Source organism: Amblyomma americanum, chromosome 9, assembly GCF_052857255.1.
Source record: "Amblyomma americanum isolate KBUSLIRL-KWMA chromosome 9, ASM5285725v1, whole genome shotgun sequence".
Taxonomy (NCBI): domain Eukaryota; kingdom Metazoa; phylum Arthropoda; class Arachnida; order Ixodida; family Ixodidae; genus Amblyomma; species Amblyomma americanum.
In genome coordinates, this window is record NC_135505.1 from 98755934 (window position 1) to 98776384 (window position 20451).

Consider the following 20451-nt stretch of genomic DNA (forward strand, 5'->3'; position numbering starts at 1 on the left):
AAAGCTTTCGCTTGCATAAGTGGACTTAGTCGAGTTACGCCGCAGCCTTTTTTTCAAAAATGGGGGTAAAAAGTTTGGGTGGGCAGATTACGCAAGTAAACATGGTATTGCCCGACGCTGAATTGCAACAGCCACCTTCATATTTATGGAGGTGCACTTGGGGTATGCTGCAAGGCATACATAAAAAGATAAAGATAGATCTTTTGTCTCGTGTTTCCTGCGGATTATTGCAGATTCCGTGCTCTAAGTTCCCAAATTTTAAATTTTCCACTGCGAAAAATTAGGAAGGAGCCCTAAGCATGTACTTAGCACAACACATGCAAGCTAAGCTCAAGCCAATAGTATATTATTTATGCTCGGCAGTTCATGCAAGTCCCAGTGAAGTTGTCAGATTTAATTTGAACAAATGAAGTGAGTAGAGCGCAGTCAAGTGCACCATAATGTAATGTTCCATACAACATTTTTCTAAAACATGAAGCAGCAGTTAAAATTTGTTTTAGCCTCTCCACGTGCAGTCTTAACCTCAGCCCATATATGGTGCCTGTTTGAGAGGTGCAGCTAATTCCTGCACTTGGTGGCACCAGCTAACGAGCTCTTGAAAGGCCAAAAGAAGTATACGAGACATTCAGGCTGTTTTCAAATTGCTTACATCCAAAGCATGTTCAGCCTCTCGAGATTTCATTTGCAGAAGCCAACCATTCAAGATGGCAGCACCTAATGCACCCCCGCTTACTGGTCAAAGTCTTACCAGAAAAGGTAGACACACTCTTCCAACGCAAGTAAACACAGTTTTGATAAAGCGTTGTATAGCAGTATAGCATCAGGTGCATTTCAAGCTTCATTCAGTGATCAATCTATAGACACGAATTTAAAGGGCCGTCTTTTCTTTTTGTGCACTGTGCAAAATAAACCTAGTTTGACATTAGGTTAGGCCTGGCTAGGACTATGGGTTAGGCTTAGTGTAACAGTGACATGCAATGGACGGGTTGCAGAAATCTGGAAGTCACTGCATAGCAAAAACTCCTTCATCCTGGTGGCCTGACCTGTTTTGGGGGCAGAAGATGGGTGCAGTGCTAGACTTTTGGAATTGGAAATGTTAGTCTTTTCTGAATGCTCCTCTCATATTGAGACAAATGGATTAAGCACATCTCTGCCAAGCCACTGCTTGGAAGGTGCAATGAGCGAGAAACTACAGGTTTACGTTACGCCTAGTTTGACAGTGCCGCACAATGAAACAAGCATAGATTCACTTTGGGCCCAACTTCGTTCACAAGTTAGGCCTAATTTGACAGTGCCGTGCAACGGGAAAAAGAGAATCACAGCAAGTTATGTATGCATAACTTTATTATTATAGCCCGCTTAAACGGTTTTACGAAAAAGTGCTTTGAACAGCAGGCGTCTCTGCAACTCGCGCACTGCAACACACTCACATTTGACCACAATTTCACCAAACATAGAGACCACGTGCCAGCATTCAGGCATTTCCTCGTTGTTTCATGGATGCAAGCGAAAACGTCCTCACTAGAAGAAATCTTCATGAAGCACATTCTACAGGCCACTCTCTTGAGACGCCCTGTGAGCCCGGATCATGGAACAACTCATGCTGCAACTCTGTCCATGCCCCGAGACAGCTAGGTGGGACTTCAGCGTCAAGTTGTTCTCTTTCAAAGGCTTTCGAAAAGATGTCATCCAGGTGCCCTGTTATAAGCATTGCTGTTGTTGGTTCAGCAGAGGCTGCCTGTACAGAAGGCATGTTGGCAAGAAACTCATTACACATGCTTTTTCTTTTTTGCTGATGACACTCCTACAAACTGAGCTTGCGTACTGACATCTATGGACACTGTGAATGTACTGAAGACAACTGCCATGCTTTCAGGAACACATTTCTCCTCTCTTACAACACTAGCTTGATTCTCACATTCATTTACTACAGAGACATAAAATTTGCACAGTAATTTTTTAGTCAGCTGCTGTTATCAGCAAGAACGCGTGTGCGTTTAAATAAAAGCAAGAAATAATTGTAACAATGCACTAAATTTGTCAGTCCATTTGAAATGCCAGAGCTCGAAAATAAGGCTTACGAAGTCAAGTTCCAAGAGATTTCTTTGAAAACATTCCTATAAAGTATGTTACTCAGAAGCACGACGTTTGAAAGCTCCTGTTTCTAAACCAGTGTTGCTTTGGCATTTTACACATTCTGTAGCGTCGGCAAACCTGTTTGAACAGCTCCACTCGACGAAGTGAATGAAGATGCCGAGTGCACTTGCTCCGTAGAAGGCTCGTGGAATTTCGTCTCAAAACTGTACTAACTTGCATCTCAAGATACAAAACACACAAACACCAACTCTCCATAGCTTAGCTGCCTGCTTATCTCAGCCAAGTTTACACATAAATAACCAGCGTCCTTGAATTCACAAGTAAAAAAATCACGCACAGCCTTTATCGATACATCCATGGTCAAGTCTAAACAGATACTAACGCACACCAGTCAAAACTCCGTAGCCTCTCTTTCCACAATTTCAGCAACAGTGCGTTTTCCAAAGCATGGATCCTCCATGTGCCCTTGCTGGCTTAACCCGCCACAAAACATGAATGCGTGAAAAGTGTAAGGTCCCCATGTGCATGTGACACTTCTCCCAAACTGCACTTTACGCCTAATTAAAGTGAATATACTTCATGGTTAACCGACCAATGAGAGCCTGAGCCTCATCAGCTGACTTTGTCGAGCCTTTTGCAAAGAGACTGGCTTTTCATTTCTACGGGTCACACAGAAGTAGGTAGAGTTTTGGACCTTCAATGCAACTTGGTATTCCACGTGTTGCTGTACCGCGCTGTGCATACAGCAAGTCGGGAAACTTATCCCGCAAGGTTCGACTAGTAAGCAGGTACCTACGTGTCACATGAGCACAGGTTTTGACAAGCCTGGAATAAACATTATAAAAGAAACTATACAGGAATCAGCTTGCAGGTGTAAGTAACAGACTCCTCTGCGCGAAATGTTTTGAGACACTTGGGATTGAGAAAAACCAGGTCCGTGGCACAGTAATGGCCATAATTGGCAAGCTTGACAGAAAACTTTCTCGTTCAGGCATTTTTGATTACGGTCCTGACGATTTATCAGTATTTTCCAAGCTTCCTTCCATGTGCGTAGAAATAAATAGATTTGGATTCCACGCTTACCAACAGCACGCTGTGTGAAATGCATTTAGGTCTAACCTAAGCCTAACATTAAAACATCATTTTAGGTCCTTCTAAAAAGGGAATAAATGAACTGGCAGCCTTTGCTCAGTTGGAGTACTCTGCAAACGAAAATACAGTTACAAAATATGTTAATCATCACTGAAGGATCCCCTCTAGCTGAGGACTACAGCACGTAGTTAACAGGCTAGGTTCAGATACAAAACTTATTTACATCATCACGACAGCACGTGCATGAACATGAACTTCAGATTTCCCACCCGTCTTGGCCATTTTGGAACTCTACTCTTTAAATTGAGCAAGACTTGCTTCAGGGCTAGTCTCTGCTGCGAAGTGGTTGTTCGAGGCATTTGTCACAAGGGAAGAGCTTGCAGTGATCCTTAATTGTTGTTGTTGGCGACTGCAATGACTTCCCAAAGCTCAGCGGGGAAGCCTTAAATGTGCACAACCTAAATAAACTGTATGACTATGTTGGTCTTCCAACATGCCGTGCCATTGGTACACATTTGTTTTCGACTGCTAAGCACCGTATTTAGCTGAATATGATGCGACCACGATTGTAACACGAGGGTCGCTTTTACCGGAGTGGAAGAATAAGAAAATTGTCCATTTAATATCATGATTCAGTTATTACATGAGGCACAAATTTTTACTGACATTACCAGTAAGTACCCTTGCCCCGCAATTCAATAAATAAATACAGTACTGCAGCTCTCAATTAAACGCAGCACAATTCCACAAATACTTGTTGCACCCCCAGACTGGATAACCACTGACTTGCTCAGTTTTAAAGGCAAAAATACGCAATCTGCTTACACTTCAGAAACATTACAGCTTAACCCTACATTGGTGACATACTGCTTGCATTATGCAAAGTAGATAAAGTGAATTGTGTCCCAACGGCAAGGCATGCACGGGCACACACCCATACAAGAAACTGCAGTCAAATACGAGTCAATCTGCACATGCTAATAGAAGGCATTATCATAAGTTATTCTTACGTGCACTCAAAACCGTACGCATGTGTCGAAAAAGTTGATGCCGCTCGACTACAGTTGAACGCTACCTTGCACTTTGATTGCGAAGTACAATGGGGTGCTTCGAAAATAGAAAGTATAAACAAAAACAGCATGAAAAATGATGGCTTGAAGCCTACTGTTTCATCCACGGTAGCATCCAAAGGTACTGTTTAGCCACTGTAAACCACACGTTCAGTGTGCACACACTCAAATGACAAATCTGCCGCAAAACCACGTGTACTGCATCTGCGCAACAAGCTTGTGGCAAAACATTGCATGCAACGTGGGCCGTAACCGTGATATTTAAGGCTAGCTCCTGGCATGCTGCGTAGTGAAGCAATCTGTCTCAAACAACCTCATCAGGGATCAAAGGAAGGAAACAAAGATTTCACTCCTGCCAGCAATTTCAGACAAAATTTGCTGCCCAGTTGCGAGTTACGTTTCAGAACTGCACTGTGCTTATAAACCTAACGTTAACTTAGCGCCGGTATGAAATGCAGCAGTCCAGTCATTCTGCATGCAAGAACAAATTCTGCTCTTACTTTTGCACTAAAGTTGAAAATGTCTTTTGGATACTGTATGTCCAGAGGAGGTCTCGGCGTTTAGTATAAAACAGACCTTTCTATACGACTGTTTGTTTCAACTGCCATCAGAATTTGAAGATGACGCAGCAGCTGTTACTGAAGTGTAAGTAGTTAGTGGGGCGGCAGCAAGTAGCGCCCCACTAAACCAACCCGAGATCCACGAAACCATCGTGCAACCACTCATCCCATTTTTAATCAAGCACTCAGGCCACACCCAGACCATCTACTTCTCGCACAAATGATTCTTGTACACTCAAACGTTACAGTGACTTGCCAACTGAAACAGAGCTAGCCGACAAAAAACATCTATAGTCGCTGAACAGCAAACCTAACGCTGCATAAAGACGGCAAGATAAAAAAAAAGAATGCAGATATAGTAAAAGACATCCATTGCTTCAATGGTCCTTGAACGCACTCGCACACACGCAGAAACACACATGCGTGCATCGAAGTTAAGCTCTGAAGGTTTAACGATAAACAAAGATAGGGGAATACGGTGAGGGGGGCGAGTGGTTCTCAGTGAAGCACGCTGTGTGCATATCTTCCGAGGGAGACGGGATACAAGAAATCAGTCTCTGGGCAGAAAAAAAGGATAGGAAAAATTCACTCGAGGCTTTAAAACAGGTTGGCGCATTCTGCAGTGAGACAGTTCTGCGCTGAAGAAGCGGCAGCGAAGAGGACATACGGGAGGTGAAGGAGGGCTCCCCCCCACTCCCGAGGATAAACAAAAAACGATGCAGCACTTTTACAACGTTGACGACAGTGGCAGCACGCCCAACTCAACCGCCGCAGCAGCTGGTCTTCTGCACAGGGCTGTCGTCCACGATGACGACTGTGCGCCGGGAGTTCCCTCCGCGACCGAGGCTGTTGCGATGCTGCTCGTCATTTGCATCTGCCACTTGCATCATTCCTGCAAGCAAGAGGAGATCACAAAAAAAATGGCTGGGGTTCAATGTGGCTGGAACCTGGCTATACGAGCGGAAGTTCTGTTAAGCATGGTCTCCACTATCCCAAATCAAATGTCAAGGTCAAAGGTCAGGTACCCAATGGCCATAGCCATATCATCACGTGGTCATACTACCATACCTTGGGCCATACCACCATGCAGTTAAGTTAGGTTTGACCTTGTGAGGCACTGAAGGTCACTGTCGATGTGGTGCCCACTGTCTCAAATCAAATGTCAAGGTCAAAGGTCAGGTACCCAATGCTCATTGTCATATGATCACGTGGTCATACTACCATACCTTGGGCCATACCACCACGCAGTTAAATTAGGTTTGACCTTGTGAGGCACTGAAGGTCACTGTCTCATCCAGATCGAAATTGGAAGTTGTACCCCAAGAAGTAGATCTCTCACTCTTAAACAGGATGAAGGTCAGAAAGGAAGCTCCAAAATCTTTTAAAAAGAGTCGCAAGATTGTTACACAAGTCAGTAATGAGAATACAATTCGGCGGTACATGGCGAACAGTGATAGAGGCATTCCAGAAAACGGGGTTTACTCTGCTGAAGTCGGCGTTTTATGGGTCTGTAATAAGGGAGTACTAATTACTTGGCCTTCACTCAAGCCCAGCCATATGGCCACGGAAAGCTATACAGCTTCCATACAAACTTCGTAGTGGAAGAAAAATTCACCGTGGTCTGTGGTTCGAACCCGGGTCCATCGCTTCACTGGAGCAGTTGCTCTACCAACTTAGCTAACCGGGATGGCTAGCACATGGTAGGTCGAGAGCCAAAGCGGCTGCCTGCCCGTGCCTGAGCTTACCATCGTGTCTCTCTTCCTTCTGTGTTTTTGTCAACTTTGTCAACAATGTGTCAGCCACGTGCAGAGACAGCCAGTGAAGTCAATTTGTATACAAGCATTCCACGCTTATGACGCCCAAGGGGGAGGTTAACTTGATCCGCATTTACGCACGAAATTATGAAAGCCGAACAGGCCGCGCAGCTTGTAGTTCCTGATTGCAGTAACGCATACAATTTCGTCAGGGCTGCCACAATATCCATCGTTCTTTTTCAGTAAAAGGAAGTCTGTTTAAGCACCTTTTTTATAAGCCTTTAGTTGCACTGCTTTTGTTTTACTAATGGAAGCACCTAGTGGCACCAGTTTGGAATCATTCCGTTCCGCAGCTGGAGTGTGATTAGGGGGTGTTACGAAGAAGTGCAGTTTTAAAAAGTTTTGTTGCAGTTTCCTTTAACTGCACAGTTCTTTTTTTTTTTGGATGATGCAGATGATGTGCGCGGAAGAGTGCAAGGTACTCCAGGTAGTTTATCTGTTAGTGCCCCCGCCCCGCAAGATTCATATTACCGAGATTTGACTACATTATTTACGAGGATGCAGTGGCTGCCTTCTCATAATCCCAGAAGACCCTGACAAAGTGAGGGAAAAGTATTCCTGGATGGAGTGCCATATCAGGTTTAATACAATGAGAAACCCCACCTTTTCCAAAGCAGAAATGTGCAAAAAAATCACATGCCACCCTGTGGCAAGGTTTTGTTAAATGATTAAGGTTGATCTGGATTTCATAATGACACGAATTTTAAAGATATCTTGGCCAGACTGTGTTATATACAACACATTATGGTTCGAGATGACGAGAACAATTTCTCTTCACGCACTGATCTCCAATGTGCTGCACATTTAGCGATTGTGCAATGAGAGTTGAGTGAAGTTTCACTAAAATGTGGCATTCAAAACTGCAGTAAGTATGCACAGCGGTTGCTGGCAAAAGTGGTCATTTCTGTGTCTAGCTCTCGGGGGAATTACACCTTTTGCACTGTGCCACTGATGCTGGTGCCCCAAGCAAAGTATTTCCAGGACTTTCTTTTAGTGTTCTCCACACATTTCTGTTTTGTCTGTCTGCTTTGAAGGCAGTCCAATACATTTGCAGTCGAACCTCGACATGACAAAGTCATACTCGCAGCCGAAAACTTCGTAAAATGGTGAAATTCATTAGGTCGAGGTTCCTATGTTTCAGCAGGCCAAATATAGGTACAAGTTCTTGGAACACATCTGATAGATCGCGCCAAGTAAACAAAATAGAATTTCGATTAAATGATTAAGGTTGATCTGGATTTTGCAATGACACAAATTTTAAAGATATCCTGGCCAGACTGCGTTATATACAACACGTTATGGTTCGAGATGACGAGAACAATTTCTCAAGCTGCGGCGGACGATACGAATATGCAAACCACCAGGCGTTCACTGATGATGCTATTCAAAAGGTACCAATTGGTGACATATTGAGGGAAAAAAGGTCAAAATGAGCATTACGGACTTTGCCGACCGAAAATAACAGAGCAGGAAAAAAAATTAGGGGGACATTTAAGCTCCGCCTTGAAGGGTATGACATGACAGTGGTTTCTCTCATGCATACAGACATGGACACCGTTTCCTCTTTTGCAATCACGATCATCACGTAAAAGATCACATGACATGAATATAAAGCCCCACTTTAACCAAGCCGTACGAATGTGCCTGCGTGGCCTAGCGGTAGCATGTCTGACTAGCAAACCGAGGGTCAGGGGTTTCCGATGCGCCGCTGGTGTGGCTAGTGCCATCTATGGGACTCCCGCCTCTTGCAACAGCCGCCTCTTCGACTCATCCTAATTTTTCGGTCACGCCATCGGCAACGCTGACACCAGCTTTTCTGCGACACGGGGCCTTCACGTTTTCGCGTAAAACGGATATATCGAACCCCCAACACCATGCCCTGCCCGACCATGTCCGCGCTGATGGCAGGCTGCAGGCTTCGCCGCACTACACCAGTGGCCAGTGGTGGAGCGTGCCCACTGTAGGTTTACACGACAGATGGCGCAGCGGTACGTTCTGCTCGTGCTCTGCTCTACAGATTGCAGCCCACCGGCAACATTTGTGCATAGATGGGCACATGCAAACCGCGGTCTGTCTCAGCTAAATTTCATTTTCATCTGCTTGTCAGAGAGGCTCCAGCTACGTTCATGCAATGTGCAAGGACTTTGTTAAATCGAAAATGTAGTATAAAACTACTTCGTTAAATTGTGAAAAAAACCCAAGGATTTCAAAAGGACTTGGAAAAGAAAAAATTGTTTACTTCGCGAATTTCATTAAATCGAGGTTCCTTATATTGAGGTTTGACTGTATCCGTGTCCTTGATTTGCGCAGTTGAAGTACTACAAAACTGAACACAAAGTGGCAGTCTATGCAAGAAAAACATTTGTGAACAATCGTTTGTGCACAACCAACCTGAACATGCACGTGCAAAAAGAACCAATTCTTGCGAATAACTTTTGGACATTTAGTGCATGCTGAACACTTGCGCCCTGCCGAGTACTTGAAATACATAAAGATTGCTTTTTGAATGAGTATGTATATAAAATGAATAATAATTGATCCATATCCAAAATTTTTTAAATATTTGCATGCCTTTAGTCGCAAAGTGATCTGCTGATCCTGTCCCAAGTCGTCTTTTGCCGCTACTACTAGTACTACTATTAGCACAAGTACTACAGTCAACACTAAACAGCACTACTGCAGCGAACTCGTGCACACTGCAAAACTTAAACTACAACGGTAAACAGAGATCAGGGTGTTTCCCAGTGTGGTTACCAAGGGAAGGGAATGATAACCACGTAGTAGAGGCTCAGCTCAGATTACCATATATAATATAAACTCGTGTAAGGGCTGCACTTCAAAATAATTCGGGTGTGATCTTGAAGGCGCGGCCCATACAGATATTTAAAAAAAAAGTATAACCGTATTTTTTTTTTTCTGTTATATAGTTCAAAACAGGGTGTTGCCCATTCATTTCTGCGGCCCTTACACGAGATTACACGATATTGGTACAAGAAAGGGCAAGTGCAGGAGACCTGGGTCACTGTAAACCAGTGATTCATTCCCAAGTCTAAGCAACTGTTCAACTTCCCACCACCCATGCCTTACACTTCAGCCAAATGGAGAAGGGCAAGAAATTCAAAAGTTGAATACATCTGGGAAAGAATTGTTATATCGCACTGACCCTGGCTTGTGACGACGCATGCATGCGTGCACATAAACAATCCCTAACCAAAAATTCACTGTAGTTCCCTTTCAAAAGGAAACTGTGAGTGAGTAAGGGGGGGGGGGGGTGGCCCCTCACGTTTGCTGAGGTCGAGGAAGAGGTCGTCGATGCCCCGGTTGAGCTTGGCCGATGTGTGGAAGTGGGTGGCCCCAACGGAGGCGGCGTACTCCTCCGCCTCCGCCGCAGACACGTTGCGCTGCTTGTCCAGGTCCACCTTGTTGCCCGCAATGGTGAGGCACACGTCTGTGCCCAGCATCTTGCGCAGCTCCTTCACCCAGTTCTTCACCTGAGGGGGAGGGGAGGCAATGCATGCATCGTCTCAATAACTAGGACTCCTCCCATTTTATTCATTTTCTCGGCTGCAACTGATACCCCCTGTCACACGGCGATCCTTAAGACATTTCCTTCAAAGGTGCCTCTTTTCACCAAAGGAGCAACAACCCGACTACACAGACAGTGCAGCTCAGAAGTAACAGTCGCTGAGCTTTAGCACCCACTGCTGCGTATAAGGTGGCTTAAGTGATTTTTAAAATTAAAGTTAGTACTATTTTATTCATTCAATCAGCTTACAAGTTTATTTCGCCTTACCTTCTTTTTATTTCGCACACTTGCCATAAAGGAGTAATTTGGGCTCGCTGTATACTATAAGAACTCATGTAAGGTATTTTTGAGCAGGAACCAGAGATTGCTCCTGCTCTTATTGTTGTCGGTCCGCCACTTGGAGAAATCCTCCTCCCTTGTCACCGTTAGTTCCACTTCCCGTAAAATCCCTGCCCTTGAAGCCCTTGTCCCTGCGTAAGTCCACAGCAGGCGGCTAACCGACAGCTCCCTCATTCACGGTAACAGGGCTTGTTTATTGCACTGGCCACCGTGGGCACTTACTGTTGCTGCAACATGTTTACCGTCTTGACATGTGAGCACAAAATATCAACGCCCATCCAAAAAAGTTAAAACTGATGAACCTCTTCTATATTTATAGGATGTTTTCAAAGCATTTATAGCTGCTTAGAGATTTTTTATTCTCTGCTTTTACTTTTCTATGCTGTATGGTGCTCGTTCACAGGCTCTCTATCTCTTACCACGCATTTGCTTCAGAACCTCTTAGCGGCATGTAACTTTTGACATTTAACTGCGCACCGTGCATCTCTGAACATAAGGACCAGATCCTCAAAGGTCTTTGCAGTGCCCACGTGACAGGAGTGTACCGCCAGAAACTAAGAAAAAGCAAGCACGAGGTACTGCAAATCACATGACTGGAAAGTACTGAAGTTCGGGCTAACTCATGATTTCTTTTGCCTGCTTGTTTCTTCAGTCTTTGTGTCCTTAGTCTGTTATGCCCACTGGCCAAGAAGAAATCACCTCACTGAATGCCGTTCCCACACTAGTGAAACTTGAAACAAGTGAAAATGCCTACAATGGCACAAGATTAAATGGCATTGGCTCGCAAACCTGCATTTCCTTCAATTCTCTTCAAGCAGCAAAAAGAAAAAAAAACCTAAAATGCAACAAGAGACGCCAAAAACGGTGTGGCAGCAAAAATCACTGAAAAACGAACTCTCTGGGCTGAAAGAGAAGGATTTTTGAAAAAATTATGGGGCATATAAGCATGTAAATGTGAGGGCAAGAGTAAATGGCTCACAGGGTAAGTGAATACCTCAATTTGAGCAGGCGGTGGCCTCAAATTACAAACTGAGGAAGTCATGAGCCTTTCCTTTTTCTTTTAATCAGGAAAATTAAAACTTCCTTGATTTTGAGAAAAGGACAGGCACATAACTGGCACCCTGAGTCAGTGGACACCTCAATCCCACTTTGAGGTACCTGGGGATAGCTCCAGGAGGGGCAATGTCATTTGCGTGCAGTGTTTCGGCCATGGGTTTCTGATGATGGCAAGTTTTTCACACAATGAACCAAGTAATGTTCTCGCATTTAAATTGGTTTGACATTTAAATCCTCCTAAACACCAACTGTAGCAGATGGTGTTTAGGGGGATTTCCCTCTCTCCAACTGCCACCCGCAAAGCTATCTTTTTCCTTGCCCGCTTCTCGTTCATTTTCTTCTTTTTAGATTCACTTGACAGACTCTACCACAGTTACTCACATAATGAACCCATCCTCCCACTTTTGTCATTGAATATTTACCTTTTCTTTTAACCTCACAAAAAAAATGCCCACCCGGCCTTTAGGGCCTGTGTTCAACATGTTCGGTTTTTCTGGCCATGAATGACTGGTGCCATCGACTATCACAAAATTTTTGGCTTGCACTGTGATACAGCAAACACCTTTGAACTGAACAAAGCTGAACACCAGCAACGCGAAAGCAGGTGCCGTGGGGATGCAACTTGCCAAGCGCGCACTTTTGATGATATGGTGATGGACGGGTGAACAGACGGATGGATATGAAATTCTGACTTACAAAAAGATACATTACACTCCTCTAAATGAACCCTCCACCCAAACTGATGTCAATTTTTCCGCAAAAAACAAAAAAAAAACAGGTGCATTATGTGAGCAAATCCAGCATTCTGCACAGGCTACACCACATATAAAACTGCCAAGACTCGCCCTATTAGTGCATCGCATTTAGCAAAAACTGAACAGGATTTAGAATTTCACGAGCTTCGTAAGTTGAAATGTATGAAGTTCAATGCAAATCACGGCAAGGTTATTATTCGAGACTTGCAGCGGTCAGAACTAATAAAAAAGAAAGATGGATAAAGGTAAGTACACACAAGAAGGTATGGACATAGGGGACTTTCTCAGTTATTTTTTGCACACAAAGACGACACAATAAAGACACAATGCCTTCATTGTGTCGTCTTTGTGTGCGCAAAAAAGAATTTGAGAATGGACCAACTAGCCTCACAACGCATATTACGGGGACAACTTTATTGAATCTTTGTTTTCCGTGAAAATTGATTCTACAGCTCCTTCTGGCATTGTCAATGTTTGTCTGACAGCAATGGACACAACTGCCGAGAAAATTGCATCTATAATTTTTTTTGCCACTCTATTAAAACTCTAGTCTACACCGAAAAGGACTCTATGATCACTGTTTTGAAGTGAATGGCAGTGCAGCTTGGACTCAGGGATCCGTGCCCTGCAGAATAGTTTCGAAATCGGTCGGTGATGATGTCACCTGCATTTTACTTTTTTTTGTTCTTTTCTAGCTTGTAAAAGTGCTTTTGGTGAGAGCAGTATCTTTGCAGTTAGAATACCATACTCAGTCAACACAGGTCGACCTCAATCTGTCCTTCAAGCACATTCTGCTAGCTGAAGGATATAAATTCCTCCACTACAGCACAAAATTAAAACATACATGTGATCACAGAAGGTGACCGAAATAAAAAATTCATAAAAAAATACACAAAAGCTGCGACCAGCTGAACTGCAAGCACTTCAGAATTATGCCAAGACTGTCTCGCACTGGCATTTGCAAAAATTTCCAAGAAAGCTGTTCAGTTTCCCTTGAAATGCTGCATGGCTCTGTGGTGCATCACTTGGCTCATCTCACCTTCAGGAAGGACCCCTCATCCGTGATGTCATAGACCAGCACTGCTCCATTACTGTCCCTGTAGTAGATGGGCCCCAGCGCGTGGAACTTCTCCTGGCCTGCCGTGTCCTGCAGGTGGTCGGAATGATTAGAAATGATAAAACTGTCATCCTCACATAGCAGCTTTTTATATAAAACAGGGTTTTGAAATGGGTTCACCGTCGAGATGCCTCTACCATAAAAATATGAGAGCAATAATTATTGTGTCACATGCAGGTTTATATAAAACAGGGTTTTGAAATGGATTCACCGTCGAGATGCCTCTAGCATAAAAAAATGAGAGCAATAAATATTGTGGAAGACTGGTAGGCTCGTTTGTGCAATGTGCCGGATGTGGTTGCTGGCTAATGACATTTTTTTTCTCTTTTGACTGCATCAGTCCACAAAATGACCAAGTCACGTCATCTGTACTGTCACGACACTTGCTCCAGTTGCAGAAGTTCATTTTGTGGCGAAACGCAAAATGCATTACAACGCATAACGGGCAGCTCTTGTTCATTTTCTAATTGGACATGGCAGACATCATCCCCATGAAGTATTTAAGCACTGCTGAAGGGCCAAAGAAATGCTACCACAAATGACAGCCTGACGAAATCGTAGGCTCCTGTATCAATTCGTTACAGGTTGCAACTCCCATATAACTCCAGACACGGGAAGTTACTGCTTTGGACAGTAAAAAAAAAGAAAGAAAAAATGGGAGAAGGGATAAAATGAAAAGTAAATGGCAACCACAGCACTCTGCACACTACTCAGCACTGAGTTACCTGGGTTTTTGGCTAGCGGCAGCAGGTTTCAGTGATCCAACGTCACATGCAAACCAAGTCTTGTAAATGGTATGGTTTGGTTTATGGGGGTTTAACATCCCAAAGCGACTCAGGCTATGAGAGACGCCCAGAAGGGCTCCAGAAATTTCGACCACCTGGGGTTCTTTGACGTGTACTGACATCATTAAAGAACCCCAGGTTCATTAAACCCCAGAATCATTAAAGAACCTTGTAAATGAAATTAGCAGACGGTTTAGCGTAGCTAAGTGCGCAATATCGCGAAGCAGCACTAGTTATAGTGGGCACTTAAGGTCCTTACATGCTGTCAATGCGAAAGCATCCTTTGACCTACAGCCCTTTCAACTAAAGGCTTTGACCAAAAGACCTTCACCTCAAAGGCCCTTACTTTTGTGCAGAAAGTCTTTACCATGAAGGCCTTCACCTTAAAGGCCTTTACCCGGGGTAAAGACCTGGGTGAAGGCCTTCATCTAGGCGATGGAGAAGGCCTACCAGGTGTGCAAACCTGGCCGGCTGCCTACAACCCGGTGGGCAGGTGGGCCGGCTGCCACGAAGCAGGCTTCAGGGGGGTACGTATGTAAATACATATGAACATATATACAGTCGCCAGCAAAACTTTGCAAGACGTGATTTCTTGGAAAAACACTTACTGTAGCTCCACCTCGATACCCAGTCACCTGATATTGTTACCAGAGGAAGGACCATGTAGAAGCCTAGTATCTTCATACATTATATGCAACTGCTTGGTTGACTGTGCAGGAATAAATTTTTTCCGCACAGCCACGTGCCGTAAACTTTTGTTGGTGATAGCACATAAGTACGCATGCCCGAAAAAGGAACCTTTAAATCTGAAGCTACGAGTTCCTCTGTGATGTTACAGATGCGTTGCTTAAAACACATGCAATGCAACCTCCACTACCATTATCTGCCCGAAATTCTGAAATATTTCTGCCCCAATGCGAGACCAGTGTCCAATGGTCTTGGTCTTGCCACTCCAATGATGGTATAGTGTTTAGAATGTTCTGCTGGTGTTCAGTCATGGTTATCTTAATTAACCCAACCTAACCTAAACTTAAATGAGTCATAAATCAGAGCTTCAGTTAGAAATGACTTTACTACGCAGGACCTGCTCCCAAATGTATGCTCTCAAAACTTTCTAAACTCCCAGAATTCCAGGCAATGCACTTTTGATACCTATTTCCAATGTTATTCAACTAAAAAGTGGATTGCCGGGATAGTTTGCACGTACTCTTGGTCAAGAAGTGGCAAAGAGAGAAAGCAGTGACCAAGATGACACAAGTTCGACTTTCAACCGTAGTCTCAATCAGAAATACCAGTGAAAATAACCAATACAAGAAACCTTACCCTACTGATAAGGCTGGTGTGATGTGCAAGGAACTCGTACACGTTAAGTAGGTACCTTTATGAATAACACATGACCCTTGAGTTGTTTTGGTGTTTGCGGCGTATATTTTCATAGATAATCCAGACTAAAATTTCAGCTGCAAGTAAGCATCTGTGTTATCACGATCTCTCTGGTGCCTCTTGACCGCGCATCTATTGTTGAAACTTACCCAAATGGCCAAATGGACCCTCTCACCAGCTATATTCAATCGCTTGTCCAGGTAAGATGCCTGTAATAGGAAAAGAAGCAAAAGAAAATGCATTTGGTCAACAGACTTCTTTTCAGAACTGCAGAAAATTACGAGCACATTGAAAAGATTTGTCATTCACAAACAGCGCAGCGTACTTTGCAAAAGTAATCAAAGGCACGCTCCACAGCATCTCAGTCATTTTCAATTTTAGAATATTGTCAAAAATATTGCCATGTGGCGGTGGCAACACAAGTCAAGCACCAAGAAGACAGCTGAAGGTTTTCAAAAGCAACTTTTTTATTGGGCAGACCTGTGCCCTCAAAAAGAACTGAACGCGGCAGTGGCGATAGCAGCAAGCATGCTAAAAGATCGTCGAGGATTATACTGGCCACCACTCTAAGCCACACTGAATTTAAAAGTTGATAATGAACCTCTGAGGTAAGGCGTGGTTGACAATATCTATGGTAACCTCAAACACTGCGGCCTTGAACAATGAAAAGACAGACATTACAAAGGTTTGCGGCAATATAATAGGAGGCCAACTGAAAAGCTGCGTTCAACGTTTACTGAACGTGACTTTAGTGAATGAATTTCATTTCCTAGCACCAAGGCTGCACTGCTAGAGATTTTTAACAGTACACTACATAATTTGCACAGACACATATACCTATTCAAACTGGCATGCACAGATGGTAGTAAAATTGTTTTTTCAGTAATAGTGTATTCCATAAACTTTAGACTGCTGATGTGAGTTTATATCGTAATAACATATGTTAATATTTGGACCTTGTAAACAGTTTAGAAATGTAGTTAACAAATTCCACCAGCCAACTTAACAACGGCCATTTTCGACTCTGTTTTCTACACATGTGCAGTTTGATACATGATCCAAGTTTCATTGATGGACTTAGGGCAACTTGTTATAAGTGCAAACGTTTCTTTTCCACAAACACAATCGGCTAAGCTGACTCATCTGCACAGGAAAGAACAGTCTCTGGATCAACCAGCAGAATTTGCCATTAACCAAACCACTTTTTAGTTTAGGCATAAACGTAATGAACCAACTAACTTACATATAGCCATATAGCTTTTGCCTCAATAACTTATTGTACACACAAAGGCATGTTTGCCTATAAGCAACCATTGACAAACAATGACAGAGTGATTTTTTGAGAACAGGAGTAGTGAAGGAAGAAGGATTGTTCTGTGCAGCCCCTAGAAGCCACAACAGAAGTTCAATTACATACAATAACAGCTGTCAGTGACCATCACAGGTCAAGCAAGGCACTTGACACCGCTTAGACACGTGACCATATGCGCCCTACTCATTCTGCAGAATTTAAAAAACTGGTGCGTACGTCATCACAGGCAAGACGATATTCCTTAAATAAGCTGTACAAATGTGTCGTTACAGTATTGGTTTCACTTGACATTACTAGTGGCTTTGCCATAATTTTAGGCAAGCCAATATTTCAGTCTTCCCTTCAGAACATTGAAGCCAAGATTCAAAGGTCACTGAAGACGAAAGAAACACATTCCAGCAAGGAGGCAGTGATGTGTAATACATGGGGAAGGAGAGAACATCTTCAGCCGGTCAAAAAATAAACAACATGTAAGAAGTTGAAGAAGATATGGATAAATTATAGGTTCAGTTAAAAAAAAAAGAAAAATTCTTAAAACATGTAAAATGAAAGCGAACTGAACGAATGAAATCCGAGCTTCCAAGGCAACATGATGCACAAAGCAGATTTCTTGACTTCTCCCTCGGAATTTGTTTTGCCTTGCATTCCACCTAGCAATAATTTCTCAGTTTTTCTAACTTCATTAGCTAAGAGAAAAGTTTTCTAAAACTGCGATTCGTGATTCAATCTGAGCCGACATTCCTTGCATTCACCAGCGGACTGATTTCCCTCGCAGACCAAGTGCCATGTGTACTTTATTGTGTGAGATGCGAGTTTCCAATCCTCGCATAGCCACCCCCCTCACAGCTAGTAGTACCTGCAACGAAATAGCCACAAAACTTACTAAGGATAGCACTGACACCTGAGCCCAAAATGATCATGGCAGACCTGTATTTCTCACTTTCTTCTAGCCTGTTTCACTCTTCCTTTCCTGAGGGCCTGATATCTACTTTCACAGCAATTACATCCTTCAGACATCAGAGATGACTCAAAGATGTAAATCCTTAAGCTTTAGATAAGGGCGTAGATCCTTATCTAAGGCTACAGTCATTTCGCCGGCAAATGTTCATCAAAAGATTTGCTAAAAAATATGCACGAATTGGTGAAGGTATCCAAATGTAGCACATAGCCATAAGACATTGCAGTTAGAAATTCAGCGGTCTCTCAGACAGCGAGCTTGCTGCAATGGCAAGAGATTAAGTGATCCGAGACCCGACCTTTAGATAGCCACTCAGACAGGAGATAACGATGCAATGAGGCCTAGCGGCTTTGCTGTCTGGGTGCCTATTAACACACTTCCCTCTCAACAAAGGCAGCACGCAACAAAACACAGTACCGGCAATTAAAACCCGTGCTCGTTAACTATCAGCCAGAGAAAATGCCTTAACGCACGTTCAAAAATAACTGGAACAGTTGACACTGCAGAAACTTTTAGTGCTCAAAATATTGCACAGCTTTCGAGACACTATGACGAAATGAATTCCCTAAAAGCTGTTTATTGCAGCTTTTAGAATACAGAAAAAAACAATGATGCAGGTGTTTTCCTCCAGACAATGTCACTCGTCACTTGTCCTCTTACTTTCACCTATCTGTTTTACCATAAACTTCAAGTTCCATGACACTTCAATGCTGGAGGCTGTTGATCGACGGAGTATGCAAATACACGCCAGCCCGCATGCACTGGGCTCCAGACAAACCGTTCCGCGTCGCACGCCACACAACTACTGCGCGATGCGTGCCCACTGACGCAAATCGCACCGCACAAACATCGCTTACGAAAAACCAGCTAAGCAGCAAAACGGCAGCGAGAGATGAAATAGCAAATAGCGCGTCGCCAATGTCACTGCACCGGTGACGAAACCGAATGAAACGGGTACACATCGCCAGGAGAGCGCGCGCTTGCGGCCTCTCCATCTATGAAACAATGCGGCCTGCCGATGGCAACAAGCTATTCGTAAGCTCGTAGTAGGCTTCGATCAGCGCGGATAAAACCGCTATCGCAATAAGCCCTTCCTTAGCAACCTTCGTGATAAAGCGGCAAAGACAATCGCCTGCCGGTTTCGTTCAACAACCAGTGATGGATGATACGGCAGAAAGGGGAACGGGACATGGGTGTGCTTACGCTAACTTACTAGGATCAACTACAATGCCCGGAAACTGCGCAAGCCCGGGATTCATACTAAACGAGAACCATTCTCGGCGACAGTTCTTTCAAGTGACAGCGTATCGTGTCGTCCTCGCAACATACTCCCGGTTACACATGAAGCACTTACACCCAATTTGAAACTCGAGAGATCGCTTAAAAACGCGAACGTTGGCGCTGTTCTTTTCCGCATTTTCGAAGTGCCTGGAACACAACGAAATATGCACCGGGCTGCCCATCCCCGTCTGCCGGAAAGTTTCGGCTTGGGTGTGACTGACAGCCGAATGGGCGGATTTCCCGGGCGGTTTGCAGGGCGATTGTATTGTCCTTGAGAAATGGTTTGCGCGGACCCGGACCGTTATGCTGGAGCCAAACAATCCCGACTTTCAGCCTCCCTTCCACAACACACGCACAAAGACAAGATATCGCTCAGATGAACACGGCACGCATACGCAAGGAAAATGGGTTAACGGCGTAACGTAGTTACTATACACGTACGAACAAGTAGGAAGAAATCGCACGAGCCACAAAAGGCGCCTCTTTGCTTCTTCAAGCACAGAGCGGACGTGCGACTTAGCGCGCAAGCGAGGGAGAGCTTGTTTACCTGTAGCGTGGAGAGGTGCTTGTCGTTGAACTTGTTCTCCACATAACGGAGCACAAGCGACGTCTTGCCCACGCACCCTTCGCCCAGCAGCACAACTTTGAAGGCGTAACTGCGTCCCGACGCATTAGCGTGCGCCATCGGTGTTGAGCGGAAAATCGTCTCTCACGACACCAGCCACGGACGGGCCCTTCTCTACCGCTTCGAAACTTGAAGCACCAGCAGCGTCCGCTGCCACTACACGACGAAGAGGCGAGAAGCGTCGTGGTCGTAGCACCTGGCGTAGCTGGAGCCGCTGACGACTCCGGGCGTCATCGGGGGAAACACTCCGTTCCGAGGCAGAAAAATAAGTAACACTTAGTTTGACAGCCGCGAATGGGCGCGCGTCGGCGGCGAGTGATAAGATGCGGGTTCTCGTTTTCTGGGGTGTTTCTGATTTTTTCTTCCGTTACTGAAAGGAACAAGCTAGCCACCGAAATCAGCTCGAGCACAACCCCTCTTGAGAGACTTGGCAAGATCAATGAAGGTGTCGTTTCGGCCGCCAGGCCTGTAGCGAGGCTTCGGGAATATCGCAGCTTTTGTCACTTGCTTGAGTAGCGGTCTTTTTTAATTTAAAACCAAGTTCAAATTGCAAATAATTTATTATTTAAAATTTATCAGTTATTGTAAAGAAAGAAAGAAAAATTAGAATAATTATTTCACTTTCGTTTTCACGAGTACGCTTCAACTAAACACTGAAAGATTATCCTTTCATTCAACTGG

The 20451-nt window shown here is 44.1% G+C and overlaps 1 protein-coding gene across 2 annotated transcripts; it reads right to left on the reverse strand.

Moving 5' to 3' along the window:
• Positions 1-1326: 1326 nt before the first annotated feature.
• Rab21 (RAS oncogene family member Rab21) lies at positions 1327-20217 on the reverse strand. 2 transcript variants are annotated; one of them, XM_077636553.1, is made up of 5 exons: positions 19693-20217; positions 15744-15803; positions 13349-13456; positions 9917-10124; positions 1327-5711 (listed from the first exon to the last, which is right to left on the reverse strand). In XM_077636553.1, exons 1-5 carry the CDS (start codon positions 19828-19830, stop codon positions 5581-5583), a joined length of 645 nt encoding a protein of 214 aa, XP_077492679.1. In that variant the 5' UTR covers positions 19831-20217; the 3' UTR covers positions 1327-5580. The 2 variants fall into 2 exon arrangements, with proteins under 2 accessions (XP_077492679.1, XP_077492680.1); XM_077636554.1 differs by lacking the exon at positions 19693-20217 and adding an exon at positions 18722-18874.
• Between the last annotated feature and the right edge of the window lie 234 nt (positions 20218-20451).

What these genes read in the sequence shown, in the direction of transcription:
- Rab21 (XM_077636553.1), bottom strand. Translation starts at nt 19,830, where the DNA reads ATGGCGCACGCTAATGCGTCGGGACGCAGTTACGCCTTCAAAGTTGTG. An exon ending in AGCACCTCTCCACGCTACAG is followed by an intron (nt 15,804 to 19,692) that starts GTAAACAAGCTC and finishes TTCCTATTACAG; the next exon opens with GCATCTTACCTGGACAAGCG. An exon ending in GGGTCCATTTGGCCATTTGG is followed by an intron (nt 13,457 to 15,743) that starts GTAAGTTTCAAC and finishes GACCACCTGCAG; the next exon opens with GACACGGCAGGCCAGGAGAA.